Below are 14,390 nucleotides of genomic sequence, written 5' to 3'. Positions count from 1 at the left end.
CTGATGCTCTTCCATGCAGAGCATATGCACAGCAAAGAGTTTTAGCATGTGATGGCTACAGGGATGACCATATATATCATCTCTGTCTTGACTTGAGGTTGCAGGGAAGGAAGTAACAGAGTCAGATATGTGACTGTACTGAAAAGCTCTTGGGTACTGTAGAACAACAATGCAAAGCAAAAATTACTCTTGAATAAAAAGTGTTAAATGTAAAGGCCATCGCTACCAGCTGACTGTAAATAAAGCAGGTTAGAGTATGTTTTCTTAGGCATTTTTGAACTGATGTCCCTCTTTATTGGCAGAACTGGGTGGGTAGTCTATGTGAAGAATGTGCATTTCATTGTGACCAAAGGATTTATAATATAGTTGAGTGTCTTGTTTTTACACTACTTTGAGCATTATTCCTTGCTCAGTATATTAAGAAAAAGGCAATTTATAGTTCCATGCAGGAACCAAAAACATCTTGCAATGCATGCTTGCCTTCTTGTCATGAAAACTCAACTCCCTTGGGCCAGTACTTTTAATGGATGCCAGGTGCCCAGGAAGCCACTCTGTCACTCTCCTCCTCAGGTGAATGGAGGTGAAAACTACAACTAAAGGCTCATGGGTTGGGATAAGGGCAGGGAGAGATCACTCATTATGATCATGGGCAAAACAGACTCCACTCAGGAAAACGTTGGATCTATTACCAATCAAATCACAGTAGGGTAATGAGAAATACAACTAAATCTTAAAACACCCTGATCTATATCTGCACATTCAGTTACAGGATTAGTTTTTGTGCAGTTTTTCATTTGCTATCAGCACAAGCCTGCTAACTTTCCATCTGTTCTTACAGTGAATGGCTACTACATCTCTGGTTCCCCAGTACACCAGCTTGACTCCGGTCACATCGGCCTCCGAAAAACCAGCGGGGACCCCCAGGTAAGTTTTTGGGAAAAAGCCAAACAGCAGGATCCAAGAATAAATGGGTTTCTACTTAAGTAGTTTAGGAATTCACCCAGAACAGGAAGTCAAGAGGTCATTTTCTTTTAGAAGCTCTCAGACCAGACAGATTTTGTTGCATGTAGCATAGTTAGTCTTTGTGTCCAGCTGGTAAAACAGTGAAAAATGCCAAGATCCTTTGGATTTTTTTTTTTTTGTCCTGTCACTCCTTTCTGAAAAATCCACCAGGCCACTTCAGTCACTACTAACAATCCTATGAATTTTCCTGTCACTCCAGCCTGAACCCTGGGCCGGTGTCCAGCACTGTCCTCTCTTTACATTGCACATCCGCCCATGTCTGTATCTCATTGTATTTCCCTGCAGCTCCAGCATTCCCTCCCAAAGACAGTATTCACAAAGAATTCATCCAGAGCTTTTTTCTCAATGACTTCATCCACTCTGGCCTGTCCTTTCACAGCCCCTCCTCAGTGCCTCACCCAGACATCACCCCGAGTTAACCTACAGGATGCTGACCTGTGGACAGTTGGCCTCCCCCGCCTTTGTCCAAGTTTCCAATAAATATCTCTTGCACTTTTGCTTCCAACACGTCATAACCCTGGGAAAGTCTTCCCCACAGGTCTGCAGATGCAGCACAGGGCCCTCTTCCAGCTCCTCCCAAGAAACTCTTTGCTCCCTGCCAAAATATCACCATATGGCCATGTGACTGCCACAGCTGGTGGATCACATTCCAATTGGGCTGTGCTTCCCCACCCTCTGGCATCTCCCCCAGTGGTCCCAGACCTGAGTTTTCTGTTTCATTTCTGATTGAAAGTGGTGAGTCCTTTTGCAGTGCTGAACACCCCTGGGGAAATGCATGTTTGATTGGTATGCTGCTGCCATGTGGACATGGCCTGTCTGGTGCTCTCAGTGTCTCTCTGACATTCTCTGTTTCTTGGTCTAAGTTCTGTGTTGTCTGACAACTGTCCCACTTTGCCTTGACCCTCCTTCTCACATGCTTCCTCTTAAGTAGTTACCTTCAGCCTTTTACCTAGGTCAGTATTCCTGGTTTAGATTCATGGCATTTCTCATTATACAGTCCAGCTCTTTGGATTCCCTGTTTCTTCAACATCAAATATCTTGTACTAACTCCCTGTGCTGCTGTTTCTCTCAGCAGTTTGCCTGGGCTGGAGACAGTGAGCACCTAAACTAGGTCAAAAGCATTTTAGAATCTTCTGTAGTGCATTTCCAGACACCCCTGTCCACACATTTACTGTGACTCCCTCAGAGAACCCAAATAAACTTGTAGGCTGTGACTTCCTTCAAAAAGTCCCTTGTGAATCCTTGTGCCAAAAAATATACTATTTTCTCAAGGTAGCTGACTCCCATGATTTTGTAGTTGGCTTGGAACACAGTCAGATTAACTTCTGCAGAACTTCCTTTGTAGCAACATCTGCTACTTTACCTTCTGTTTTTACAGTGCTGAGTCTTACTCAAATTCACAGATACCTTTTTACTCAAATTCACTTCTGAGATACATGAGGAGTCATAGAGTCACAGAATGGTTTGGGCTGGGAGGAGATCTTAAAGCCCATCTTGTTCCACCCCCTGCCATGTGCAGGGACACCTTCCGCTGTCCCAGGCTGCTCCAAGGCCCAATGTCCAACCTGGCCTTGGACACTGCCAGGGATCCAGGGGCAGCCACAGCTTCTCTGGGTAACCTGTGCCAGGGCCTCACCACCTTCACAGGGAAGAATTTCTTCCTACTATGCCATCTAACCCTGCCCTCTGTCAGTGGGAAGCCATTCCCCCTTTTTCTATCACTCCATCCCTTGTCCAAAATCTCTCTCCAGCTTTTTGTAGGCCGACTTCAGGTACTGAAAGTTTCCACTAAGGTCTTCCTGGAGCCTTCCCTTCTCCAGGCTCTCTCAGCCTTTCAGTGCTGTGCACTGCTTGCTCAGCTGACTCAGCCATCAGCCTGTCAGAAATCCCTTTCATGACTTTTCTCATTCCCTGCATCACCTCCATGATACTTTCTTTCCGCTGCTCCTTTATTGCAGATTTTCCCAAACTGAATTCCTGGCTTCATCCCTGCTTTGAACCTGCTTTGAATTAGTTCTGAATCTCTAACTGGCTGCTGGTGGCATTAATTCTCAGAACAGCTTGTGTCTACGCCCTCTTGGGAAGCTGCTTTTCCTGGGAGCTGTGGCAGCTTTTGCAGAAGAGTCCTTAGTAAGGAAAGCATCTGACCATAAACTCGTGGTTGCAAGAAGCTGTTCTGCGTGCCCTCAAAGTCTTTTTGGTCTGTCTGTCTCTCTCCTTGTGTGTCTTGAGCCATCCTAAGCTGCTCTGCTTTGACTGCCTCCTTGTCTGTCCCTGGCACGGGCTGTCTCCCACTGTGGAGCAGCTCCTAGGCTTTGGCCAGGATCCTTTCTTAGACCTGGGCAGCAGCCACCATGCAAACAAATGCTGGCAGGATCCCTCCAGCAAGCTCAGCCACATTTCTTGGAAACAGGTCAGGGGGTGGGGGGAAAAGCCACAACTGAGAACAACACGGAGCTATGCTGTGCTGGGCACAGGGCCAGACCTTGTTTATGGCTTCCTAGAGAGCAGCTAAATGCTGCCCGTTCAAGTTACCACAAGTGCCACCAAGCGGGCAGCACAACAGCCATGGGGCTGCATGTGTGTGGTGCTGGGCACGATGCTGCTGCTGCTGCTGGGTGTGGAGTCCCAGGACGAGCACCGGGTGCCCGGGCAGTGGGATTTGGGGTGGGAGTCCCTGGCACAGCCCGGTGATGATGCCAGGAGCGATTCACCTGCTGTCACAGCATGGAGCGCCACCAGGGACCCTGCCACAGGGACAGAGGGCACTGCCCGCCCGGGGGGACTGTGGGGCACATTTGTGTCCCTGTCCCCAGGGGGATATCATGCCACCATTCCGCAGACCATTCAGGCAGTAGGACACTGCCTGATGGCAGGACACTGCCACCATCCCCGCCCCCAGCAATGGATGTCACCATCCCCGTCCCTGTTCCCGTACCCAGCAGAGCGAAGTGCCACCCCGTGGGACACTCCTGTCCCCGTTCTCAGGGGGGTGTGACGCCACCATCCCACGGCGTGGCAGGACACTCTTCCCACTCCCGCCAGCGGGTGCCACAGTCCCACGGCCTCGCCCTCAGTGCGGCGGAGGCGAGAGAGGCGGAGCAGCCAGCCGGGGCCTCCCGCAGCTCCCCCTCCCTCCATCCCTGCCTCCCGAGCCGAGCCGAGCCGAGCCGTGCCATGGGACCCGCCTCTCCCCGCCCCGCGCAGCCATGCTGGGCTCCGAGAGCGGCCGCGATGATGCGCTCCGCTTCCCTCCGCAGAGCCCGGGATCCCCGGCGGCGCCGCGGCGGCAGAGCAAGGAGAGCAGCTTGACGGTGAGTGCGGGGGAACCGGGGCTGGGAACCGCGGGGGAACCGGGGCTGGGAACCTCAGGGGGACCGGGGCTGGGAACCGCGGGGGAACCGGGGCTGGGAACCTCAGGGGGACCGGGGCTGGGAACAGCTGGGATTCCGTGCTGGGCACCGGGGCTGGGGGTCTGCGGGGATTCCGTGCTGAGCACCGGGCAATGGGGCTGGGGAACCTCGGGGTTACCGGGTTTGGGGAACAGCGGGGATTCCGTGCTGGGCAGTGGGCAATGGGGCTGGGGAAGTGCGGAGGTTCCGTGCTCGGTAATGGGGCTGGAAAATTGCGGGGGTTCCGTGGTAGGCACCGGGCAGTGGGGCTGGGGAGACGCGGGGATTCCGTGCAGGGCACTGGGCAATGGGGCTGGGGAACCTCGGGGATACCGGGGTTGGGGAATCGCGAGGATTCCGTGCTGGGCACCGGGCAGTGGTGCTGGGGAACCACAGGGGTTCCGTGCTGGGCACCGGGCAGTGGTGCTGGGGAGCCTCGGGGATTCCGTGCTGGGCACCCCGTGCCGCAGCATCCTCCCCGCGCGGCGTTTTTGGTGTACAGACGCCGGTAAAGGCGCGGAGGGTTTGGGATCTCTGCTCTGCGCTGGAGTCCCGGTGCGGTTTGCCGTGGGATAATGGTGGTTCCAGGATGAGCATGAGGGAGCACGGTGCCTTGTGAGGTGCCTCGGACTGTGAACCAGGTGCCCTGAAAAAAACTTCCTCATCTGAGCATCTCTCCTTCACAATAGCGTCTGTATTGGGGGAAGTACTGAAAAGTTAGAGCAAGACAGACAGAGTAGGATCTTTTTTTTTCCCAATCTGTATTTGAGGTGTCAAGAAGGTTTCTTGTGCCTGAGTGTCCAAGTAAAGATTTCTGTTGGAAACTATAGGCAAAGGATTTATATTTCAGTGTTAAGTTAATCTTACATTTACTTTTAGTCTTTATAATTAAGTATAACTGACTCAATGAAGGGACTTTTTACAAGAACGTGTAGTGACAGGACAGGGAGCAGTGGTTTTAAATTGAAAGAAAGGAGATTTAGATTAGATAGTTGGAAGAAATGTGAGAGTGGGCAGGCCCTGGCACAGGGTGCCCAGAGAAGCTGTGCCTTCCTCTGGATCCCTGGAAGTGTCCAAGGCCATGTTGGACAGGGCTTGGAGCAACCTGGGATAGTGGAAGGTGTCCCTGTCATGGCAGGGGGGTGGAACAAGATGGGATTTAGTGTTCCTTCCAACCTAAACCATTATATTATTCTGTGTTATGAATGGAAATCTTCTCAGTTGTATGATGTATCTCACTTTACAGACATTAATATCTTTTGTGTGCTTGGTGACCTCATCTGGAACACAATTAGCACTTACATGCTCTTCAGTGCAGGACACATGCTTAAAAACAGAAAGGAAATCAAAATAGATGAATGAAAGTGGCTAATAATAGAAAGTTTTATTTAAATAGAAATCAGAAAGAAACGAAGAGATAAATTAATTGTTAGCAATAAAAGAGAGGCAATAACCAGGCTTACAGCTGCAAGAATTGGCAAGGTATCAAGTCTCTGAGAACAAAAGGAATAATTTAATATTATACATTCTTAATGTTACTACGAGGAGAAGATTGTTGTCTGCATTGTCATATGCAGCCTGCAGATTTATTCATTACTTGGCTGGGTTGCTGGTGACACAGACCAGGGTTCAAAGGAAGCACATGGAAGTGTCTCTGAGAAGTGGGTCAGCCACTGCCATGCAGGTACAGAGTTCTGGGGCAGAAGGGGGAAATCTTCAACAGTTTTTGAAAAAAAGCCCACTTCAATCAGTGATTTTAGTTATTGAAATTGGTTGTTACCAATGTTAGTACTATTAATTGGTATATTGAGAGTGCGGTGTGCTTTGAAGCAAGTATAAATCTGTATGTTCAGACATTTCTGCAGATGTCTGGGAGAATTAGCTTTTCCAGGGCTGCGGTGGCTGTGGCAGGAGGAATGTCCCAGCCCTTGAATGCAGCCCCTCCCTGCTCAAATTTGGGGATTGAGGTCACTCATGGGCTGAGCATCATGTCCAGAGGGACTAGACATGGTCACACAGGGTGGCTTGCACTGGGCTGCATGGGCACAAGAGCAGGAGTGCTTGTTTTTCTGCTATCCCTGCTGCTTGCAGGGCTGAGGACTCGGGCTGTTCTCTGAGGGTGATTTTCCATATCTGCTGGCCCACGTGCCATCAGGTAACATCTGCAAAGCAAGAAGCTGTGTGTTATGTCAGGGTCACTGGGTGTGCATTTCTCCAGCAGAAGCCCAAAGCTTTTAAGTAGGATGAATCAGACAAAAATAAGCTAATTTTAACAGCTGTTTGCTCCAAGCCATTGCCTCCATCGACGCAGCATTGTGAAAAATAAATCTCATATGGAGTGTAAACTGTAAAACAGTGTAAGTGTTTTTGCTGTTTCCTAGGAGGGTCTGTTTGCTCAGTGCCACTCAAGCTGATGTGGGGATGTTCTGGTTAGCAGAGCTGCAGGGCATGTCCTTAGCTTGCTGTCAGATGCTTTTCCTTGGTCTGTAGCTGTGCATAGGCAGAACCTCTTCTTGCAGAGGGGAATTCTGTGATTTCCTTCAAGGCTTTTGGTTCAGGAAACCTCCCTTCAAGCTGAAATCCTGTGGCACACAAACTGCAGACATCAGGTGATGTCCAGCCAAGCCGTTGCTGCGTCATCGCCTTCAGCAGAGGAGTGGGAGCATCTTCCTCAGGATGCATCTGCCTCCTCTGCATCCAAATAACATTCAGTAGCACAGCTTCTAGAAACCCTGAAGGCAGGTGGAGCTGGAGTATTTCCCATCTGTGTGCAACCAACAGGAATAATCTGGTGTTTTCTCTTTGGTCAGTGAATGTTATCAACATGGTCTTCCATCTTCTTTGGGAGAGAAACTCCAGCTGGGTGTATCAGAGGCTGTTATAAAACTGCAGGTCTGTGGTCTGTGCTGGTTTTACAGTGAGTTTCAAGGTGCACTCACTGTTTTAAGGCTGTATGGTTTGCTGGCTGATTCCTGAAGCCTCTGGCCACGAGTTGTCTGTGGAAGCTGGAGATCATTTACAATAGGTGAGGGAGAGTTAAATGGAGAATGTACAGGAGAATATCACCTGAGGAACAGAACTGTGTCTTACTTGCAAGAGAAGGAAAGCTGCCTGATTATAAAGTATTTCTGAGCATGGGTTTCTTAAAAATTCTCTAGTGCCTTGTTAGGACAGTGCAGGACTTGGAAAACGCTGGTGTTTGGATTGTGTGTGTTGGACACATCAGTGAACATGTGCTGCAGGTGGGAAGATGGGCAGCCTGTGCACAGGAACTTGGGATTTCCTGCTGCTGTGCTCTGTCTGACCCAATGTGACACACACAGGCTTGTGATGAGCACAGCATGAGGCTGCATGTTCAGCACAGTTCCCCCCTCTGCCCTGGGGCTGACTGTGTGGTAGATATTGTCAGAAAAGCCCTGGTTTGGCAAGGGCCTGAATAATCTCTGAACTTTTCTATAGATGGACCAAGTAAAGAGGGCTTCTCCACAATTTTGGCAAAATCTTCCCTTTTAAATAGAAAGGAATCAATGGATTTGATAACAGAGAGTACTTGAGTTGTCTGTTCTGCCCTTCTATGGTACCATAGCTGCGGCATCACCTTACCAGAGCTAAAACCCGGAGCAAATTCATGGAGTTGAAGTTACCCAGACATAGCCTAGGCATTTCTGGGCTTCCCTGTATGGGGAGAGTTCAGGCTGTCCAAGCTCTTCTGAGGTCTTCTCCAGCCTTTGCATTTAGCTTTTTTACCCAAATAGTTCCCTTTGCCACATGAACTCAGTTAGTGGAGTTGGATGTTGTACTTTTTGGGTCTCAACTGAAATTGCAAAGGAGATACTCAAGTGAGGCAATCTGGCACATCCCTTCTGTGTTTAAGGTGCCGTGAATGTGTAGAAATCAGAAAAATAATGTGCCTTTTTAAGTTAAAGAAATAAGCAAAACTGTTGCCCTGCTTTAGTTGCTTTAGCATGGCACAGTGGGTTTGCCCTCTCTCTGCTCATTTATTTGTGTTGTGTCTGATGTAATAAACATGTAGTTGATTATCTAAGTTTTGATCAAATTATTCTTGTTTTATTCATGTTTCTTGGCAGTGTCTCAGTTACTGGTGAGTGGTGGCAGTGACTTCAAAGCCTGTAGAGACTCTGAAATCCAGGAGATTAATGTGCACTTCCAGCCCAACAAAGTTTGTTGTTTTCCTGTGCAAATCCTGTGCATTCACCTGGCCCCTGGGTCTGTTCCTCTTCTGTCACCCTTTTGTGTCTCAGATGTAATTAGAAGTCACCTACAACATAAACAGCTCATTTTGCCATGACTGCCAATGTGCTCATGGGAAATAGGAGCTGGAATATTCAACTGTTTAGAGTATAATTGCATTTTCTCATGATCAGTATACAGACAAAAGTATTTTAATCCATTCAGTTTGGCACACAGCTTGTCAAGAGAAAAGCATCAATTTGTGGTGATGCTTCTCTGATCCCCTGTGTGTGTCCTCCACCAAGCTTTGTTTGTCACTGTGGTTTTTTCCTTCTCTGACTCTGTACCTTCTGTTCTCTGTCATCTAGTGGCTCTCAGACAGGTTTTCTGGTGGCCAGTGGCAGCTGGAAAGACAAGCTGCTGTCCTCTGGCAGGTTTGCTCAGCTCTTCCTTGGGGTTTTGCCCTGCTTGTTATTAATTTTGCTTTGTTGCAAGCTGACAACCGCCATTATTTTGATGAAGAGGCTGCATAAGAACTTAATATCATGGCGAGGCTGATTATCACCTCAGCTGTCCCAGTGGAGCTCGTGGGAATGCAGTGCAGGTCATCACACCTTGTTTTCTCTTTATGTTCCATGATTCCATCATTATCTGAGAGACATGTTTTAATTTGTTTTGTTTCTCACTGGCAATTACAGCTGTAATAGTCACCTTCTGCAGGCTTTTATTAGACCTTGCTGGCAAGTCAGCATTATTAAGATATCCCCACTGCCACAGGTTTGGATTTGGAGCTTGCATGGAGCCTGAGCAGCTCTCAGGGATGGGAGCACAGTGTGGTCTTTCAAAATTAGTGATGACAGTGTGTTTGTGTCGTTGTCCATGGGGCTGATGGAGCTGTTTAATGCTGTCGGACAGGGGGACATCAGCACGAGGTGCTTTGGCTGTCCTTAGCATCACTCAGCTCATGAGTGGGACCAAGCTGGTGAAGAAAAGTGCTTTTTTTTTTTGGCTCTCTTTACTTTTAGAAGCAAGAAAAGGAGCATTTCAGGGGGACGGTTGGGAGGGGGGGAATGCCATTCCATCACACTGCTGCTGCTCAGTGCCAGCCTGGTGTTCCCCTCCTGCTGGGAAATCCTGAGAGGTTTTAGAAATACCAGGAAATACCAATCCAAGAGCTCTTGTTTAAGAAATCTGGGGTAATGAAAGGAAGGAAAGATCACAGGATTATCTATATAGTCATATGTAATTTTTAGTAATATTTCTAGAGTTTTTAAAATTTTCATGTCCTCTGGTGGGACTTAGTGTAAAAAGCTGAAAAGCTGAAAGTTCTGTAAAGTTCTGTTTACCATAATTTTTTTTTTTTTTTTTTTTTTTTTTTTTTTTTTTTTTTTTTAATGTAAAAGCTTCTGCATTTTTGAATTTTTAATTCTGGCAACAATTCCCTTTCAAAAGTGTTACTAGACCCAAATGGCCTCATGACTCTTTCCAGACAATTCAGCATCATTTCCAGATAATTCAATCTTTGGAGAAGTGAAGAATATTTTGATTTATTCCTAAAACTTTGAGAAACGCGTGAATTAACCCTTCTTTCATCCCCTGCTGATGCGCATACTCACTGTTCCACTGCCTGCTGCATTCCTGGGGTTCTGTCCACTGCAGTGGGAGGCTATCACCAGTCCAGCCTTGGTATTTCCAGTAACTCTGTGGTTATTGCTTCAGGACATTGAGACTCACTGTCACATCTCTATAATCAGCAGCTTCCAGCTGACACAGATTGAGTTTTTATGAAACAGGCACTGCCTTTAGCAGGGAATGGGAATTTCCCATGCTGTTTCTCTTTGCAGATTTTTAAGCTGCAGGATACAACTCCTGTGCCCCCCAGTGCAGATCATCTCCTTGTTCTGGTGTGCAGTGCCACAATGCAATGATCCAACTCAAGATATTCCATGATTCTGTGATGCCCAGACTTCTGTTAAAGGCAGCAAAATACACTTAGGAGGTGCAACTGGTTAGAGCATGGCTATCCTGCTCTGAACTGAGTTCTGTAACTCCTCATGCCTGACTCCTTTGATGGGGAACACAAGGGAACAGGGAAGGTGTTTGCAGCTGTCTGTGGTTGGGACCCTGTGGGCAGCGGAGGCTGGCACTGGTTGGAGGTTCCAGCTCTGGCTGGAGGTGCTAGCTCTGACTGGGAATTCTGCCTCTGACTGGAGATGCTGGCTCTGATTGGAGGTGCTTGCTCTGACTGGACATTCTTGCTCTGGCTGGAGATGCTGACTCTGGTTGGAGGTGCAGGGTTACCAGTGCATGGCCTGCAAAACCCAGAGCTCTGACCTGCCAGAGTTCAGTTTGAAGGATTCTGGGGAGCAAGACACATGGTTTAGGATCTAGCTGTGGTGACAGCCAAAGACACCACAGGTACAGGGTCCTCAGCCTGCTTTGGGATGGACTTGGCAAGCTCTGGGCAGAGCGATTGATGTGGAGGAAGCTCTTGCACAATTTCAGCACAGCTGCTGAACCTCCAGCCTGGGCAGAGGCAGCAGAACCAGTGTGGGTTTGTAGGAGCAGCCTTGTGTCAGCTAAAGGTTTTGTCTGCTCTGCTCTGGCACAGTGGGTTTGTGCTGTGTCAGCACCCACATCCTTTCTGATCCTCTCTGAATAGCCCAAAGGCAGATTCACTGTGTGTAAGCCCTGCCTTTGGGTCTGCCCCTGCAGCTGTGCCAACCCTCCCCACAGATTTGTGTGGATTTCCTGCGAGCGTTAACTGATCCAAAACAAACCCCCCACCCCCAGACAGTCACATCTGTGAGTCTCCCATCCCCAATATCTCCTGATCCCTTTTAATACTCAAGTGCTCTTAGTGTTGCCATGACCCTGAGGGGGAGTGATTTTAGGGTACCTGCCTGGCAGGGATTTGGGGTGAGCAGTACAAACTGGCAGTGAGCTCTGACTCTTGCTCGTGCTTCCTCGGAAAGGCTTGGCTGTGTCCAGGGTTGTTCTGCAGCATGTCCTGCAGTAGTTGTGGTGCTCATTGCCTTCACTGTGCTGTTATCAGGCTGTGTTGTTCCTCTAGGATAACTTAATGGGCGCTTGGAGTTTTTTATGCTGTCGTTTAATGACCGTGTGATGAGTCCTGTCTGACAGATCTCACTGAAGGTTCACTGACTCCAGGGAGCCCCTGCTCCTTTTTACAGAACATCACTTCCATCTGAAAAGGTCTTAGAGATAGATTGAAGCGCTGTCCACTGAAAAAATAATTCCTTTTGTCATCCTGTAGGAGACTGGCATAGCCAAGGATGTTTTGCACCCATAGTGCCTGCACCCTCTCTGGTGCTCACTGTGTTTCTGTGCTCAGGGTGTTTCACATTAGGTTTTTTACCACAGTTTTTAGGAATCTGGGAGAACTCCCTGCGTGGTGCTTTCCAAATCCAGTAGGTTTTCCTCATGTGAAATGGATAGTTTATTTCCCTCTGAGCCAACACTCCTGCTTGCAGAGAATGCCATACTGGGAATACTTAGCTGCTGTTTCCATGCAACAGCCAATTTTTCTTCACTGGCATGCATTCACTGCGGATTTTCTGATGGGAAGCACGTGGAGGAAACTTTTTATTTATATATTTCTCATTAACAGCTAAAATTTCATTACTGTCTAACTCTCCATTTTTTCCTTTTTTTTTTTTTTTTTTTTTTTTTTTCTTTTTTTTTCTTTTTTTTTTTTTTCCTGAACAGATCAACTGTGTGACTTTCCCCCACCCTGACGTAATGCCAGAGCAGCAGTTGCTGAAACCTTCAGAGTGGAGCTACTGTGATTATTTCTGGGTAAGTAGGCAGCCAGCCACATGCCACATGCAGCTCCAGAGCTTCCGAGAAAGTGGAATAAACAGCTTGATATGTGGTACAAGGTAAAGGAGAATTTGGGCTGAGATACAATGTGTTCAGGGAGTAGCAGGGGATGTCAGTAAAGATCTCCTGGAAACATCTGACCAGTCTGAGATGTGGCTGATCATCAGAGGAGTGTCCAGAAAGGCGAGGACAGTTCTCAGGAGATGGATTTGATCAGGAAATAAGGAGGATGTAGGATAAGTCACATATCTTAAAATACCACAGGCAAAAGGGCAGTGCAACATGAAGGGAATAGAATCCCAGAATCCCAGACCATTTTGGGTTGGAAGGAACATTAAAGCCCACCCTGTCCCACCCCCTTCCACTATCCCAGGGTGCTCCAAGCCCTGTCCAGCCTGGCCTTGGACACTGCCAGGGATCCAGGAGCAGCCCCAGGTGCTCTGGGCATCCTCTGCCATGGCCTTACCACCCTGCCAGGGAGCAATTCCTTCTCAATATCCCATCCAGCCCTGCCCTCTGGCAGTGGGAAGCCATTCCATGTGTCCTGTCCCTCCATCCCTTGTCCTCAGTCCCTCTCCAGCTCTTCTGGAGCCCCTTTAGGCACTGGAAGGGGCTCTGAGGTCTCTCCAGAACTTTCTCTTCTCCAGGCTGAACAGCCCCAACCTTCTCAGCCTGTCTCTAGAGCAGATGTGTTCCAGCTTAGTGGCCTTCTCTGGACTCACTCCACAGCAGATCCACAGGTCCATGGGATAGTGAGGTGGCTGGCAGAGAATGTGATTTCAGTGTTTCCCAGAGCATGAGAGCCAGGGATACACAAGGAAGCAGGGGGTGCCCCTTTTGAAACCAGCAGATAGGTAAAAACTCTTTGTTGAATTGTACAGCTCCCTCCACAGGATATTCCAGAGGTCAGATAATAAATGCATTCTTTTTAGGGTGAGGTTTGTGAATGACTGACCCATTTGTAGCTTAAATTGAGTGGTTTTAATGGAGCCTGGAGCATCCAAAGTCTTCAGTGGCTGGTTCTGTGTGTGCCCTCTTGTGCTCAGGTCTGTTTTCAGGTTCCTGAATCACATTAAAATGATGCAGTAGCCCTTGGAGTATGGAGCTGATTCAAAACAATCTTCCAGTGGAAAACTTTCCTCCACCAGAAGATTTTTCTGGGTGGTGAGAGGAAAACCACAATGGAATCAACAAATACTACAAAAGAGATCAACAGTGAAGCTTTTAGGAATCTCAAGTGTGTTTTCAATTACTAGTTATTGAAGTGTTTCCCTTTTTAAACAAAGTGTCAGAATTGGAGGCCCAGCAGCATGTTCCCTTGTGCTAAAATACACTGACGTATTTGAAAATGGTGACATTATCACAAAATTTCTTCAGTTTCTTGTAGTCTTCTGATCCCAGTGGTCAATTAATGGTACAGATTGGTTTTTTGCATATGTCTTACAGAAGTTCTTGCCCTGTTTGGTCCTCCCTGTTCAGCTCAGCCAGTGCTCAGTTCCATGAGTTGGTCACATCTTGATTTCAGTGAAAAAGCTCCTTACTTCTTGCAGACGTTTATCCTCCCATAACTCTGCTTGCAGGACTTTCCTCTTTGGCCTTGTCACAGTCTGCCCACAGCTCTCTCTCCTTCCATCCTTCTCCCCTTCTCCCACTATCTCAGCCTGCTGGTGCCTGGCAGGGCATCCTGCCAGTCTCCTGCTTTGATTAATGTGGCATTTTCCTCTGGCTGGTTGTGCAGCACATGGGGGATCAGAGCAAAATCCGCAGCGCTGAGGGAAATGTTCCCTGAGAATTCGTTTGTTGGGAGAGGGTAAGAAATGGAATAGGGAAGCAGAGAGAAAAGGGGCAGCAGAGAGAAAACTGTGCTGGTTCTTGTATCAGCACTGAAGCCAGTGGAGTGAAGGGCTGTGTGAGACACAGACAATGGAGAACGGCGTGTGG

General features: G+C 48.1%; 1 protein-coding gene across 3 annotated transcripts in view; it reads left to right on the top strand.

Annotated features, from left to right (window-relative positions):
- GAS7 (growth arrest specific 7) overlaps positions 1-14,390 on the top strand; it is a gene marked incomplete at its 5' end in the record, with an annotated part of 76,930 nt that overhangs the window by 44,758 nt on the left and 17,782 nt on the right. For all 3 annotated transcript variants that reach the window (XM_083874670.1, XM_083874669.1, XM_083874671.1), the window contains 3 exons: positions 839-924; positions 4,284-4,337; positions 12,336-12,425. In XM_083874670.1, coding sequence (XP_083730796.1) covers positions 839-924; positions 4,284-4,337; positions 12,336-12,425 — 230 coding nt within the window. The remainder of the gene's footprint in view (positions 1-838; positions 925-4,283; positions 4,338-12,335; positions 12,426-14,390) is intronic.

This window comes from Zosterops lateralis, assembly GCF_965231275.1.
Source record: "Zosterops lateralis genome assembly, chromosome: 18".
Classification (NCBI taxonomy): Eukaryota; Metazoa; Chordata; class Aves; order Passeriformes; family Zosteropidae; genus Zosterops; species Zosterops lateralis.
Note: the sequence above shows the minus strand (reverse complement) of the source record. Positions and strands in the feature narration are given on the sequence as shown.